This window comes from Cnephaeus nilssonii, assembly GCF_951640355.1.
Source record: "Cnephaeus nilssonii genome assembly, chromosome: 11".
Classification (NCBI taxonomy): domain Eukaryota; kingdom Metazoa; phylum Chordata; class Mammalia; order Chiroptera; family Vespertilionidae; genus Cnephaeus; species Cnephaeus nilssonii.
The window spans coordinates 51,839,773-51,852,854 of record NC_137082.1 but is presented as its reverse complement, the minus strand read 5'-3'; the positions used below and the strand labels follow the sequence as shown (position 1 = coordinate 51,852,854).

The following is a 13,082-nucleotide window of genomic DNA, read 5'->3' as shown; positions in this document are numbered from 1 at the left end:
GCATCCAGTCTTCCTTGCAAGCCAAATGTCCCCACTTAATTAGGTGTAGCTTAACACCAAGGTGGTCTGTCTGGATTATAGCCTCCAAGGCAATATTTCGTTTGCTTTGTGTTTTTGTTTTTTTTACTTCTTTAAGGTTCTATTATATTCTCCAACAAAAACTTCAATAAAAACAGTAAGCTGGCCATGTTTCCTTCGTGGATAAAACGTGCTGGGTGACCATGCCCTGATCATAGAGGCCTCGCCTCATTATTCCGAGGCACATGCTGCGTGTAGGCTCCTTGGAGTCCCTTCTGTGCCTATGGTCATGTTGTGAGAAGAGAGGTACTATTAACCCAGCTCCAGCGGTGATTATAGGAAACAATGCCCACTGAATCCGCCGCAATCCTTCTGAGCCTCAGAACACCTTCTGCACAGTTTTATTTTTATGCAAAGGCCTGCTCTATCCATTGTGTGTACAACGTGATTGCTGGTTTGACACTGCAGGCTACACTGGTTTGATGAAGGATTAAATGCCACCTGAGACATATTTATCCTAAATAAATCACACACAGTAAACTGCAGCGTGTCAGTGTCAACAGCCTGGACTGCGGCAGAAAGGTTAGCAGTACAGGCCTGAGCACAGGGAGGAATTAGCATCGCGCCGACCACAGCTACCGCGAACAGGGATGAGTACGAAGAAATATTTCCAGTGGAAAACACGCCCCCTCCTTTCTGTTTTCTTTTCTCTCTCTCTCTCCCTCTCCTTCTCTCTCTCTCTATTAACATGTATGAGAAGCCTGGAGAGGGGCACCAGTTTGTAAAGGTCACCTTTACCCTGATAACAAATGGAGTTGATCCTGTCACTGTTTGCTGGAGACAGTGTTTAAGAACTGACTTGCCCTGCCATTTTTAAGAAACACAAGCAAGTCATACTCAGCTAATTATGAATCTCAATGTTGAACTTAAAATCTTACCTTTTGTGTTTTTTTTTGGGGGGAGGGGTGGCTGTGTAAAGGGAGATGGCTCTAGGACCCACAGGACTCCAAGCCATGGAGACAAGGTTGGGCTCTCGGGGCAGAGGGCTCGGCTTCTCTAGGAAGCTCATACTCTCCCCCCGCCCAAATCCATTCAAAAAGGTGTTCTAAATGGTACTTCTAATTAAACTAAAAAGGGACCATTCTCTCTTCCTTTCCTCATGTCTGTTCTTCACAGTTTTTCGATATTAGCCATGATAGAAGACGTTAATGTCACCAGAACCTGCCTGTGGTCCCATGCCCACCAGGCCACGGAGGTGCCAGTAAGGAGCCAGTATACCTGCCAGTGGGCAGACGGGGGGGGGGGGGGGGGGCGGGCGCGGGGGGGGGGAGAAGTTCGTGTCAGACAGAGGCGCGAGCTCTGGTTACTTTTCACAGGTGCCCACTGGTTGACTGCTGGAAGTACAACATCATCATTCTCTTTAATGCTATAGTTTTATTTCAAAGAAAAAAGAAACAGAACAAAACAACCTGTGCATGGGGGGAGGGAATTATTTTACAATTTTGGAAAAGGGAGAAGAGCAACTGTATCAAGAAACAAATGACTGGGACGTAACCTTGCGCTCCACAGCTACAGTGGACCCAGAGCTGCACAGACAACGCGGTCAGGGCGGGCTCCAGGTGGGGCTTCCTGTTGGTAACGTTTGACGTCAGTCTTTCACACTGACATAAATTACAAATAAATCCCGCCACCATGACATAGATATGAACGTGTTATAAAAAACAAAATATTGGTATGAACAGTATTTTCCAGAGTGCGTGTTTCATATAGAGACTTTATTATATGAAATGAAGTCAAAAAAAGAAGCATTGGGTTGACTTAACCAGGGTGCATTTTAATGAAACATGAACTCCAAGGCTCTCCTTAACCGCAGGCTTTAGGAGGTTCTTTTAAGCAGAAGGCAACCAGAGCTCTGAATACACCTGCCATGTCTGAAGAGAGCAAACTGATGCAGGAGACGAATGACAGGCTTCCTTTGGTCTGGGGACACATTTCAACAAAATGAACAGGGGTGGGTTACATCAAGACAGTAATACTTGCAGCTGCAGTTTTAACCGAATATAGAATAAAATGTGTAAACGGCTACATGCTGGGTTGCCGAACAGACAGGTCTCAAGCCACAAACACACTGTGCTTACACGTCCACCAGTGGGCCACGGTCCTTTGAGAACTGAAATGGGAAAACATCTGTGTGTGTGGGGGGGGATTGGGGGGTGGTGATACAGAAAAGAAAACTCAGATTCTCCTCGGCACACTGTATAGAACAGAGGGAAAGACCTTTAACAAAAGAACCAAACAGTGAGCAGATCTGGGGCGCAGGGCCCTGCCTCCATTTGCAGCTCTGCTACTGGCCCCCTGGCTGCACAGACTCATCCCTCCACTGGGGCATCCTGGGACTGCGCGCTTTTAAGCAGCAGTGTGAGCCCTGGACGAGAGTGTGTTTGGTGCTCCTTTGAGCTACACTGTCATTGTTGGGCAGGGACCACTATGTCCACATGTGCTGCTCTTTCCACACATGACCTGTGCCTCAGGCTTCTTGGAGTTCGTGACTCTCTCTTTGGCTCTGAATGACTGTGGCTGCCGGGGAGCCCTCTTGGGTGTAAATGACCATGCTGGTCAACTGTTCCGTCCCACTGGGGACCATGGCCCCTGCTTGCAGGATTTCCTGCGAGTCGGCTGTCTCTATCACGGTGTGGGAGTACATGGCCGTCTCATCCTGCACCCCGGGGGGCAGTTCGGTCACAATATAATGGGTCGCGCCCTCGGGAAAGTTGCCACCGGACTCGCGGACCATGGCCTGAACCAGCTCCTCTGTGACAATGATCTGTGAGATCTCTCCGTCCTGCTCGGCCAGCTCCGCGTGCTGCCCCGGGGCCCCCGCCTCCTGCATGACGATCTGCGAGCCCTCCCGCGCCAGCATGTGGACCGCACCCTCCTCGTTCACGATGACCTGGGTGACGCCCTCTTTCAGCAGCTGCCCGGCCGCGGCCGAGTCACACACAGCGAACTGAAGGACGCCCTGGACCATCTTCTTGAAGGCCACCTGGGCGCGCTCCTGCGAGGCGACGACAGCAGAGGGCTGCACCACCTGGGTCAGGACCTCCATGGGTTCCACGGCGGCTGGGCTCCCCTCCACGTCCGGGAACACGTGGACCTCGGTGGCCTCAGAGGGGGGCACCTCCTGCCCGGGCAGCTGGACCAGCACATCTCTGTGGCCTGCCCTGCCCTTGTCCTCAGGCCCAGCCCTGCCTTCTGCCCCTCCCAACTCACTGACCGCACACAGCAGGGCGTCCAGGGCAGAGGCCGGGTCAGGCTGGGGGATGGCGCCCTCGCTGAGGTCTAGGATCTCCTGCTTGGTCACCTGCTGTATCACTGCGCCACCTGGGCTGAGGGGCTCCGCCACGTGACCTTCCATTGAGCCCCCCACCACCACCACCTGGGTGGCTTCCTCTGCCATCTGCTCGGGCAGTACCGGCCCCGGCGCCCCGCTGCCCCCGTGCGCTCCGCTGGGGCTCGCAGCAATGACCTGCCCGTCTTCCGTGATGTGCACCACGCGGGCCACCTGGCCGGCCAGCGCCAACGTCTGCAGTGTGGCCGCGGCAGTCTCCTCCACGGAGGCATCCAGGGCGAACTCCCCGTCGTAGCCCTGGATAATGATGACCTGCTGCACCTGCTCGGGCACCGCCGCTGCCCGCCGGCTGCTGCGCAGGGGCCTGTCTTTGACCGGGGACTCCTCCGCCAGCGCGGCCGCAGTGAACGGGCTGTCCGTCTCCACGAACGTGGCTCCTTGGCCCTTCAAACGGCATTCGTAGGACTTGGAAACTATGCCTGTGGGAGACAGGACCAGTTAGAGCCAGCGAATAAGTTCATTCTTAAAAGTAAGACAATTCTCCCGCAGGCGCTTTCAGACCTCAACAGAAACATCACTATGAACCCTGCTCAGGAGCAGCGTCCTCCCGGGGCCAGGAGCTCACAGAGGCAGCCACCTAGGGGCCTGGCAGGCGCTCCTGGTTCAAGAGCGAATACAGCTGTGAAGGCTTTCGCCCTTTGCACATCCTGCTCTGACTGCCCTGTACAACTCTTACCCCTGTGTCTGCGTCCCAGTGCTGGGAGGGAGTCAGGCGCCCTCACCTGCTGTCATTTCTAAGATGACTGTCAGCCACTGGAGGAAAGTGAAGATCAGTACAGTTAGCAGCAGTATCTTTGGACCCAGAGGAAAATCTTTCTTTAATGTCCAAATATTAGACAGGGCATATATTTGTGTACTCAGCCAAAAGAATGAAAGCCCTGCATCAGCTTCTAAAAATATGCCATCAATAAACAGCTCCGGGAGGACGACACAGCAAGTATTTACTGAGCATTCACCATGCTTCAGGCACAAACTTCAGTGAAAAGCCCCTTGCTTGTCCCGCCATGGGCCACAGGGGCCCGACAGGATGGGGCTGCAGCAGGGCTCCCAGCTCTCAGGGCTGGAGACGTGGACTGCCCTCTGCTAAGCGGACAGAAAGCTCCAGAAGCAGAGCTGGGACAATGGGCAGAGAACAGAGGGCCAACACCAGGCAAGGCAGGATATCAGGCCTCAGGCAGAGGCCCAGGTGAGCGCACACTTGCCTTCCCCAGTGTCATCCACGATGCAGGCTGATGTTTAATAACTGGAAATATGAATGAAAATTATAATCTTTATTTTCATTAAAAAAGAGACTGACTCTTCAAAGAGAGTTCCTATTTTCTTCTTTAAACCTCAAAATTTCTATTGGTTTCCTTAATATCACCTCCTTCCTTCCTACGTAAGAATGATCTAAAAGTGATCCCCACTATTTCCATATTTCAGTGGCAACTACATTGTAGAAATATTCCACTTTACTCCCTTTAATGTGTTTTTTTTTTTTTAATCCTTACCCGAGGTCATTCCCCCCACCACCTCCACTGATCTTTAGAGAGAGTGTGGAAGGGGGGCAGGGAGAGAGAGAGAAACATCGATGTAGGAGAGAAACATTGACTGGTTGCCTCCCGCATGCTCCCCAGCTGGACCTGGGATCAAAATCTCAACCGAGGTGACAAAATGTCCATGAGTTTAGCAAAATGGCTACCTAGAAACTCTCATGCACTGCTGCTGGGAATGCAAACTGATGCAGCCACCGTGGAAAACAGTATGGAGCTTCCTAAAAAAATTAAAAATGGAACCGCCTTATGATCCAGCAATTCCACTTCTGGGACTATATCTGAAGAAACTGGAAACACTAATTTGAAAGAATATATGCACTCCTGTTCATTGCAGCATTATTTACAATAGTCAAGATCTGGAAACAGCCCAAGTGCCCATCAGTAGATGAGGGGATAAAAAAACTGTGGTACATTTACACAATGGAATACTATCTGGCCATTAAAAAAAGAACAAAACCCTACCATTTGCAACAGCATGGATGACCCTGGAGAGTATTATGCTAAGTGAAATAAGTCAGTCAGAGAAAGACAAGTACCATATGATTTCACTCATATATTCAATATAAAGAACAAAATACACAAAACAAAAGCAGACTCATAGACACAAGATTGGACTGGTGATTGCCAAAAGGTGGGGGTGGGGTGGGAGACTGGGTGAAAAAGGTGATGGGACTGAGAGGTACAGATTGGTAGTTGAAATACAGCATAGGAAATACAGTCAGTAATATTGTAATAACTATGTATGGTGGCAGGTAGGAACTAGAAATATTGGGGGAAACACTTTGTACAGTACACGATTATCTAACCGCTATGTTGCACACCTGAAACGGATACAAAAGAATATTGAATGTCAACTGTAATTGGACAAAATAAAAATAAATAGATCCACAAGCTGGAGTGAGCCTCTGATTTCTCGTTTACTTGCCTAGCAGAGTGAAGACAACGAGGACCCCTAAGGAGGCCACCAGCCAGCTCCCCCAGGGCTCTTCAGACTGTCCTGAGGTTATATGAGCATCAGGAGAGCTTTGTGGGAATCAGCCCGTTGCTTACATGGACCTGCCTGTTGTGCCCTGCTGTAGGGATCCCCTACCCACCCTCCTGCTTGTCAGAAAAAACACATGGCCTCAGGCGGATTCGGGTTCAGAAGAATCATGAGACCAGGTTAAAGCACAGGGATCCTACAGAGAAAGGGCTGCTCACTGTAATCCTCTCAGCTTTGACCCGCCCTGACTCTTTCTCCTTGGAGGTCAGAGGCCAGGTTGGGTGGGCGGGGCACTGCTGACCTTGGTCTGTGTGCTGTCCACTGGACCCCCAGCTCTTGGCCTGCTGGGCTTGCCAGTTGGCTCTGGGAAGCCTGCAGCTCCTCTCCTGGGATGGGACATGCTACTAACCTTCACGACACCCTGGACTTGGTCCTGCTGTTCCTGCCCATTCTGTCCGTCCTCCTTACACCCTGAACTTAATTTAATTTCAAGGTCACTTTCAATCTAATTTAGAGTATGAAAAAAAATATGGACACAAAAGTAAAGAAGACAGCCTTCAAATAAACCCCTCCCCTATTAGTTACAGGAGAGAGCATACTGCCTTTTCATTAGACAACAGGAGAAACTATTGTGGTTGGGACAGACAAGTGTCTTGCTCTTAGTTGCCTCTGAAGGAATGCTCGTGCCCAGTGCACACGGGGTCCGAGTGGTCGCCCCACAGTCTGCATTGGACAGAGACCCTCCAGGGCAGAATTACCCAGGGCCCTTCATAGCACTAGCGATTGTGCCATCCTGAACTACTTATTGAATTTATTTGAATCGAAGTGGGTGAGGCCCCTCTAGACCATTACAGTAAACCACATGGGTAAATACTGCTGTCAGGTGGTATGCTGAGGCTCAGCAATGCCAACATCCTAACCTCGCCCGCGAGCCTCGCTGTCCCAGCACAGTTCATAAACGGGAGTGCAGGTCCATCTTTTGATTCAGCAATTTAATAACTTCGCGTGTGCTGTCAGTACTGCTTTGAAAAATAGCACCTATAAAATGTAACAGCCTCAATCAGATTGAAAAAGATCCAGCCACTGAAGATTCGTCCATTCTGACCGTAATGAATTAATGTTGAGCCACGTGGAAGTTCAAGTGTCATTTAAACTAATGCGAATCTCTGCTGTGACTTTAAATTCTAACTGGATGGTGCCCGAGAATTCACTGGGCACATCGGCTTCAATTTCTGAGATATTTCTAGTAAATACGAACTGGAAAGCTCACCAGTGCAAACAGCCAGTGGGCGTGGTATTTGGAAAACAGGAATGTCGTACAGGTTTGTCCTTACCTGCTCAGTCACCATGATAGCTCCAAACCCGCACCCATTTTAATGGATCTCAGATGCCCAAAATAATCTGTTACACTTTACATTTTTCAAAGACAGTGTTCGATTTCAGGATAATAATAGCAGCTAATAGCTGGCGTGTCTGAAGCAGTCCTTTTGGGACCCATTTCCAACAGGACAGTACGTGGCTTTGTGGAGAAGGCGCACATGAAGCTGAAATGCAGCCTAGTGCCTGCTTATGAAATTCCAGCACGCTGCTCGGTTGCTTTCCTGAGAGTGGAGGTACTGCCTCCCTTCTCGTCCTAAGCGCACTGAACACTTACAGCCCCGGGAAGTGGGACGGGCTCCGGGAGGGTTGAGAACCTGCTTTGGGAAGTGATTTCTGATCAGGCTCACCTCTCCCGAAGCTCATCCTGCATCTCGGCGCCTTCCTGCCCGTCCTTGTTGAGGAGCCAGTCTCCAGGGCTGACAGCACACACCCTGCCCTGCAGGTGCAGGGTTAAGTGGCACACGCCTCCCCGAACCCTGCTCCGACTGCTGCCCGCTGTGCCCCTGGGACGCTGCAGACAGGGCTCAGTCCCTGACTGCTTCCTGGCTGTGTGTGTGCTATTCTCTCCTCGCTGTCATCATTTTTTCCCACAGAATAAATACCTTATGCTTTTGTTAAGCTTACATTTAATTAAAATGTACAGAATTTGTGCAGTAAACTCGAATGAAACAAATAAAACAAGGGCCCCCTCTCTTGAAGGCATACGTTGTGAATGAAAAATGTCATTACAGACTAAAAAATTTTGCAGTAAACAGGGCCTACGGAGAGAAGTTTCCCCTGTAATGACATCCATAAAATACACAAATGGCACTTTTAGTACCATCCTGAATATGGCATTTTCTGTGCTCTACACACAATCTAAATGGTTTGATCATAGAGCATAATACTCCATTGGGTTTATAGAACAATCAATGTTCCATAAAATGATGTATTTATCCAATAGTAGGCTCAGCAGTTACTGGCGGGTGACATTGCAGGACACGGGCCGGCCTCCTCGGCGGCGCGCGGCTGTAAAACTTATCTAACACCCACTTCAACAACTTCATCTCATCTGCGTCAAGTAATTTGTTGAAGCCTCAGCTTGGTTTAAAAAAAAAACTTGTAATAAAAATTCATAGAATTTTCAGGAGAATGAAAGCTGATGACAATAGAAAGGTCACATTGTGTCTCCACTAAAGGGGTCAAAGGTGGCTAGCAGTTCTAAAACCGAAAGTAGATTTCATGCATCGCCTAGCAGATAAAGATGGCATTAAAAAGACTGGTGTGGGTGAAACGCCTCGCATGTTAGGGAAGCTGGGCAGTATCCTAGGTAAGCCGCTCTGTGGCTATAGACTGCATTTATTTTAAATTTCTAAGCTTCTCCTGAACAGCATTCACGTGTACACATTGCTAGGTGGCGTCTCAGACACTGTGAGTGTTTTAGACTCTATATTTTGGGAGGGCATAAGCTTGAAAATGCTAGGTTGGCTCCTTGTCATAATTAAAAGCACCCTGGATGTAATACGATTAAAAATGTAATACTCTGCATATAAAAATTGGGGGCACACATGACTATGGTTCTTGAGTCACATTTAATTTTTCTCAACTTCAATTTTAAGATGTAATTTAAGCAAGAGTGTTAAGAAAGCATACTTAATGTCTATTACAATGAAACAATATTAACAGATTATGTTAATAAATTAGAGCCATATATTAATGTCACAAAGCTTGTAAGTTTCTCAAGTGAATGCAGGAAAAATGATAAATAAAAATTCAATGAAATATAACCACCTGCAAAATTCAAAGCTGGAAGTAAATTATTCTTGCAATAGCAGTTACTAATAGTTTAGCCAGTCAAATTGATAAGGAGAATTGCTCTATAGAAGTGGTTCTCAACCTTTCCAATGCCACAACCCTTTAATACAGTTCCTCATGTTGTGGTGACCCCCAACCATAAAATTATTTTCGTTGCTACTTCCTAACTGTAATTTTGCTACTGTTATGAATCGTAATGTAAATATCTGTGTTTTCCAATGGTCTTAGGCGACCCTGCTAGCAGTTCTCAACCCACAGGTCACGACCCACAGGTTGAGAACCGCTGCTGTAGAGCTAAGACCATTGGAAAACACAGATATTTACATTACGATTCATAACAGTAGCAAAATTACAGTTATGAAGTAGCAACGAAAATAATTTTATGGTTGGGGGTCACCACAACATGAGGAACTGTATTAAAGGGTCGAAGCATTAGAAAGGTTGAGAACCACTGCTCTATAGTGTATCCAGTTTTTGGATAATCATAATGGCCTGGTGTAGGTCAGGGCACCCCGAGGTAGGCTCCCACAGACTCCTGTGTGCACAGGTGAGTGCCTTCTGTGCTAACCCTGCACAGGAGCAGGAGCCCACCCCACACAGAAGGCTCTACACACCCCGTCTGTGATCAAGACTCTGGTTACAGAAACCTCTCAGTCCTACTGAAATGACAGTTTCACCAGCATTTTTCTTTTAAGAGAACGGGGAGTGTGTGGGAGGTGGCTGGCTGATCAATGTTTCTCTTTCACATCAATGTTTCTCTCTCTAAATAAAAAAAGCATCTTGGTAAATATCTGCTTTATACCACTCCCTCTGCCCCCCAAAGATATACGTTAAAAGAGTTACAGTAAAAGTCGGTTCTGCCTTCATTTTCATGAAGGCCATTGTTTTATAAGAAGAGATCAGAAAAATTATTTTTCTGTGAAAAATTAACCGAAGTCCACACCATTTCTGAGAGACTATTTCAAATATATAGGACATGCCGGGCAAGTTTTCCTAAAAACTCCCAGGAAGCCTGGACACAAGTTTCGATAACAAGACTTTTAGTCTTTTTTCCTTAGTTCGCATTAGTACTGCATTTAGGGTTGGTGGTGTTTTAAGATGATCTTATAAGACCCCTGAAAGAAATTCTAAGGTATTCAGAAAAAAAAAAAAACTAAAAATAATTCTTTTCTCAAGTGGGAAATGCATGATGAGCTAGGATTCAACTTTACTGTGAAGAGTCTCCGTGGGCCGAGATATTTCCATGGGCACCGATGAGTAACAAACAATAAAAGACAATAGTTTACCTTCAGAGTCACAAACCCTAAGAAATTGGCTTCCACAGAGGATCATGTTCCTGCAGGAAGCTCCCGCAGTGGGGGGAGCCCTGCCTGCAGGCACATCTCACTCCAGAGCGAGGCGTGGTCTCGCAGGTGCAGGTGGCGGCTCTGGGAGGGACTCAGATCTTGTCACCGACCACTAGGAGCACGTGTCTCCGGTACTGGAGGGATGGGGAGGGAGGGGCTGTCAGGGTCCATCACTGGGCCTTGGGCTCTGTGCACATCTGGACGGCAAGGTCAGCCCCAGGCCACTGGTAGGGGACTGCCTTGGACGCTTCCCCTTCCTCCTCTAAGAGCTCCACCCTTGGAGTGCATGGCCCTGGGGACCCAGCCCTCACCCTGCCTCCCTGTGTAGCATGTGAAATGTAAGAAGTCTGCCACACTCCTGCCTTCGGGAACCCAGGCCTCGGGAAGTCTTCCTTCAAAGATTCCCGGTACCCTGCAGCCTAGTCCACTGACAGTCAAGGCTGACTCCGCTGGACTTAATTCAAACAGGCAGTGCCATTCCTTTTCGTTATGGAATCCCCAAAATCAGGAATCCCGATGACCTTTCCCTAAGTGCCCTCTGAGAATCTTATAAAACTCCCAATGCGGATAATACAATCTTAGGAGACAAGGCCTATGTTTCAAAAGTTGTACAGGTTACACACACATTAAAGGAAAAACTATGCAAATAAGGCCAGCCAACCAGGTCCTAGGCACTCCTCTAAGGGGTGGACCAAAGGTGTCTCATTTTGTTTTCCTGGCAACCCTGTAAAAAGATCACATTCTTTTCTGTAGGCACATTTTGATTTCCTGTGTATTACAGCATCTTCATATCTTTCCCGAGGAAACTAGAGGAAACAGACATTTGTCTTCATTGCAGACACTTTTGCATGAAGGTAAAAAGCAAACCGCTCCTTGGTAACAGCACAGAGGCACCATTAAAATCAAATTTACAGTAAACAGACCCGCAGCTGGGGCAAAATGCGCACCGTTAGTATTTTAATTATCAGCAAAGCTTTCGGAGCTCTAACATCTGCTCACAGCCGAGGGACACAGCTGCTGCCTACACTGAAACAATGCGGATTCTCCACATACTCAAATGGGTCGGCTGTGCCGGGCACACACTAGTAGCTCTCCCTTCCCGTTCAGCCAGCAGGAGGATGGGAACCGGAAGGCCTGATCTCTTCCAAAGTCTGAGATCCAAAGACACAGGGCTCCTTGAGTCTGGGCAGTGGTGCTGAGGTCACTTGTCACCTGGGTGCAGTCGCCAGCTGCTGAGGACCTGACCCTTGTGCTCAGAGACTTCTAGGACAAGCAGAGTAAACTGAGGCCACTGAGAGCCTGCCGACTGAGTCTGTGAACGTAAGAAAGAGCAGGGGTCACGGGCCTTCCTCAGACCTTCTCAGGCTGACTCAGGGACAGCATTGGGCGTGTCCTTGATGTGCGGCTGGGCCTACCCTCAGCCTTTGTGTACATGGAGACAGCACAAAGGAGGTGGCAGGGCCATGGTCAAAGTGGAAATCAGAATGGATTTCCATGTTAACCAGTGAATGTTACAACCTTTACTTTTAACATCTTTCTAAATACCAGTTAAACTCATATGTAAAAACTGCAGCAAAACTACTTACCTGGGATAGATAATAAAGTTTAAAACTGGTTAAAAATACCAAACAGAAGACACATTATGAGGCTTGAATCACTGCGCTGGGATGAGCAGAACGAACAAAAATGAACTTACAAATTACAAGGAGACTGGAATGCCAGCAATGGCCCCGTGGGTTGATCAGACAGTGACTGTCAGCTTACCCTCCACACGCCGGGCAGGTTTTCTAATGGGAAGTCATGAAGATGCAGCACCTGGGGCGGGACACAGGGCCGACTGCAAGGGTGCCTGTGTGTCTAGAGTGATGCATGCCATGGTCAAGTCCTCGAGCAAATGCCCATGGTGTGCACTTGAAAACAGGTATGTGCTTAGCAAGGTGGCATTACAGTTGGGGGACAGGGCTGTGTCGGAAAACTTGGAACCCATCTCTCTAGTTATTCGTTCCCTAAGGAGTCTCCATGCTTTGGTAACTGGGCAGCCCCACTTGCCTCTCCACTGAGACACTGTTTAGAAACAATGGATGCTGCTGCAGCGCCCGAGCACATGACCACTGCACCAGGGTGTCACTCCACGAGGGGCACACACGAGTGCCCAGGTGATACACAATCCACGAGGACCCCCTGGAAGATGTTTTGCAGGGACCAGTGATGTGCACAAGTGGGCAATTCAAACCGGCACATGGAATCAAGCTCAGAGTTCCCATGAGCATGGGAACGTGATACAAGTGACACGGTGTTCCTATGGACACACAACCAGTGGCACGCGTGGAGTCACCTGCAACAAAGCTCAGGGAAGAACGTAGGGTGTGTCCTGATGGCTGCTCTTGCCTGGGAATGTCCCAGGCCACACACACAAAGCTACAGGCCCAGAGCTAGCTTCCAGGGCTGAGGGCAGAGAAGGCAGGCTCCCCTAGCTGCTATGATGGGAGACGGGCCCTTCCCTCCTCATCTGCTCCTGTGATCAACAGGTGCCTCATCTTGATACTTGAGCGGATAGAGCCAGTCAGTAGTGAGTGCATGACTCCTAGACAATAGTGCCTCCCCTGCGCCCCCACCCC

At 48.7% G+C, this 13,082-nt stretch overlaps 1 protein-coding gene across 1 annotated transcript in view; it reads right to left on the bottom strand.

The window, feature by feature from the left end:
• Positions 1-1,388: 1,388 nt before the first annotated feature.
• Positions 1,389-13,082, bottom strand: part of ZNF407 (zinc finger protein 407) — a 398,590-nt gene continuing 386,896 nt past the window's right edge. The window contains exon 9 of the mRNA XM_079783559.1: positions 1,389-3,846. Within this exon, the coding sequence (XP_079639685.1) occupies positions 2,546-3,846 (1,301 nt within the window). The 3' untranslated portion in view covers positions 1,389-2,545. The remainder of the gene's footprint in view (positions 3,847-13,082) is intronic.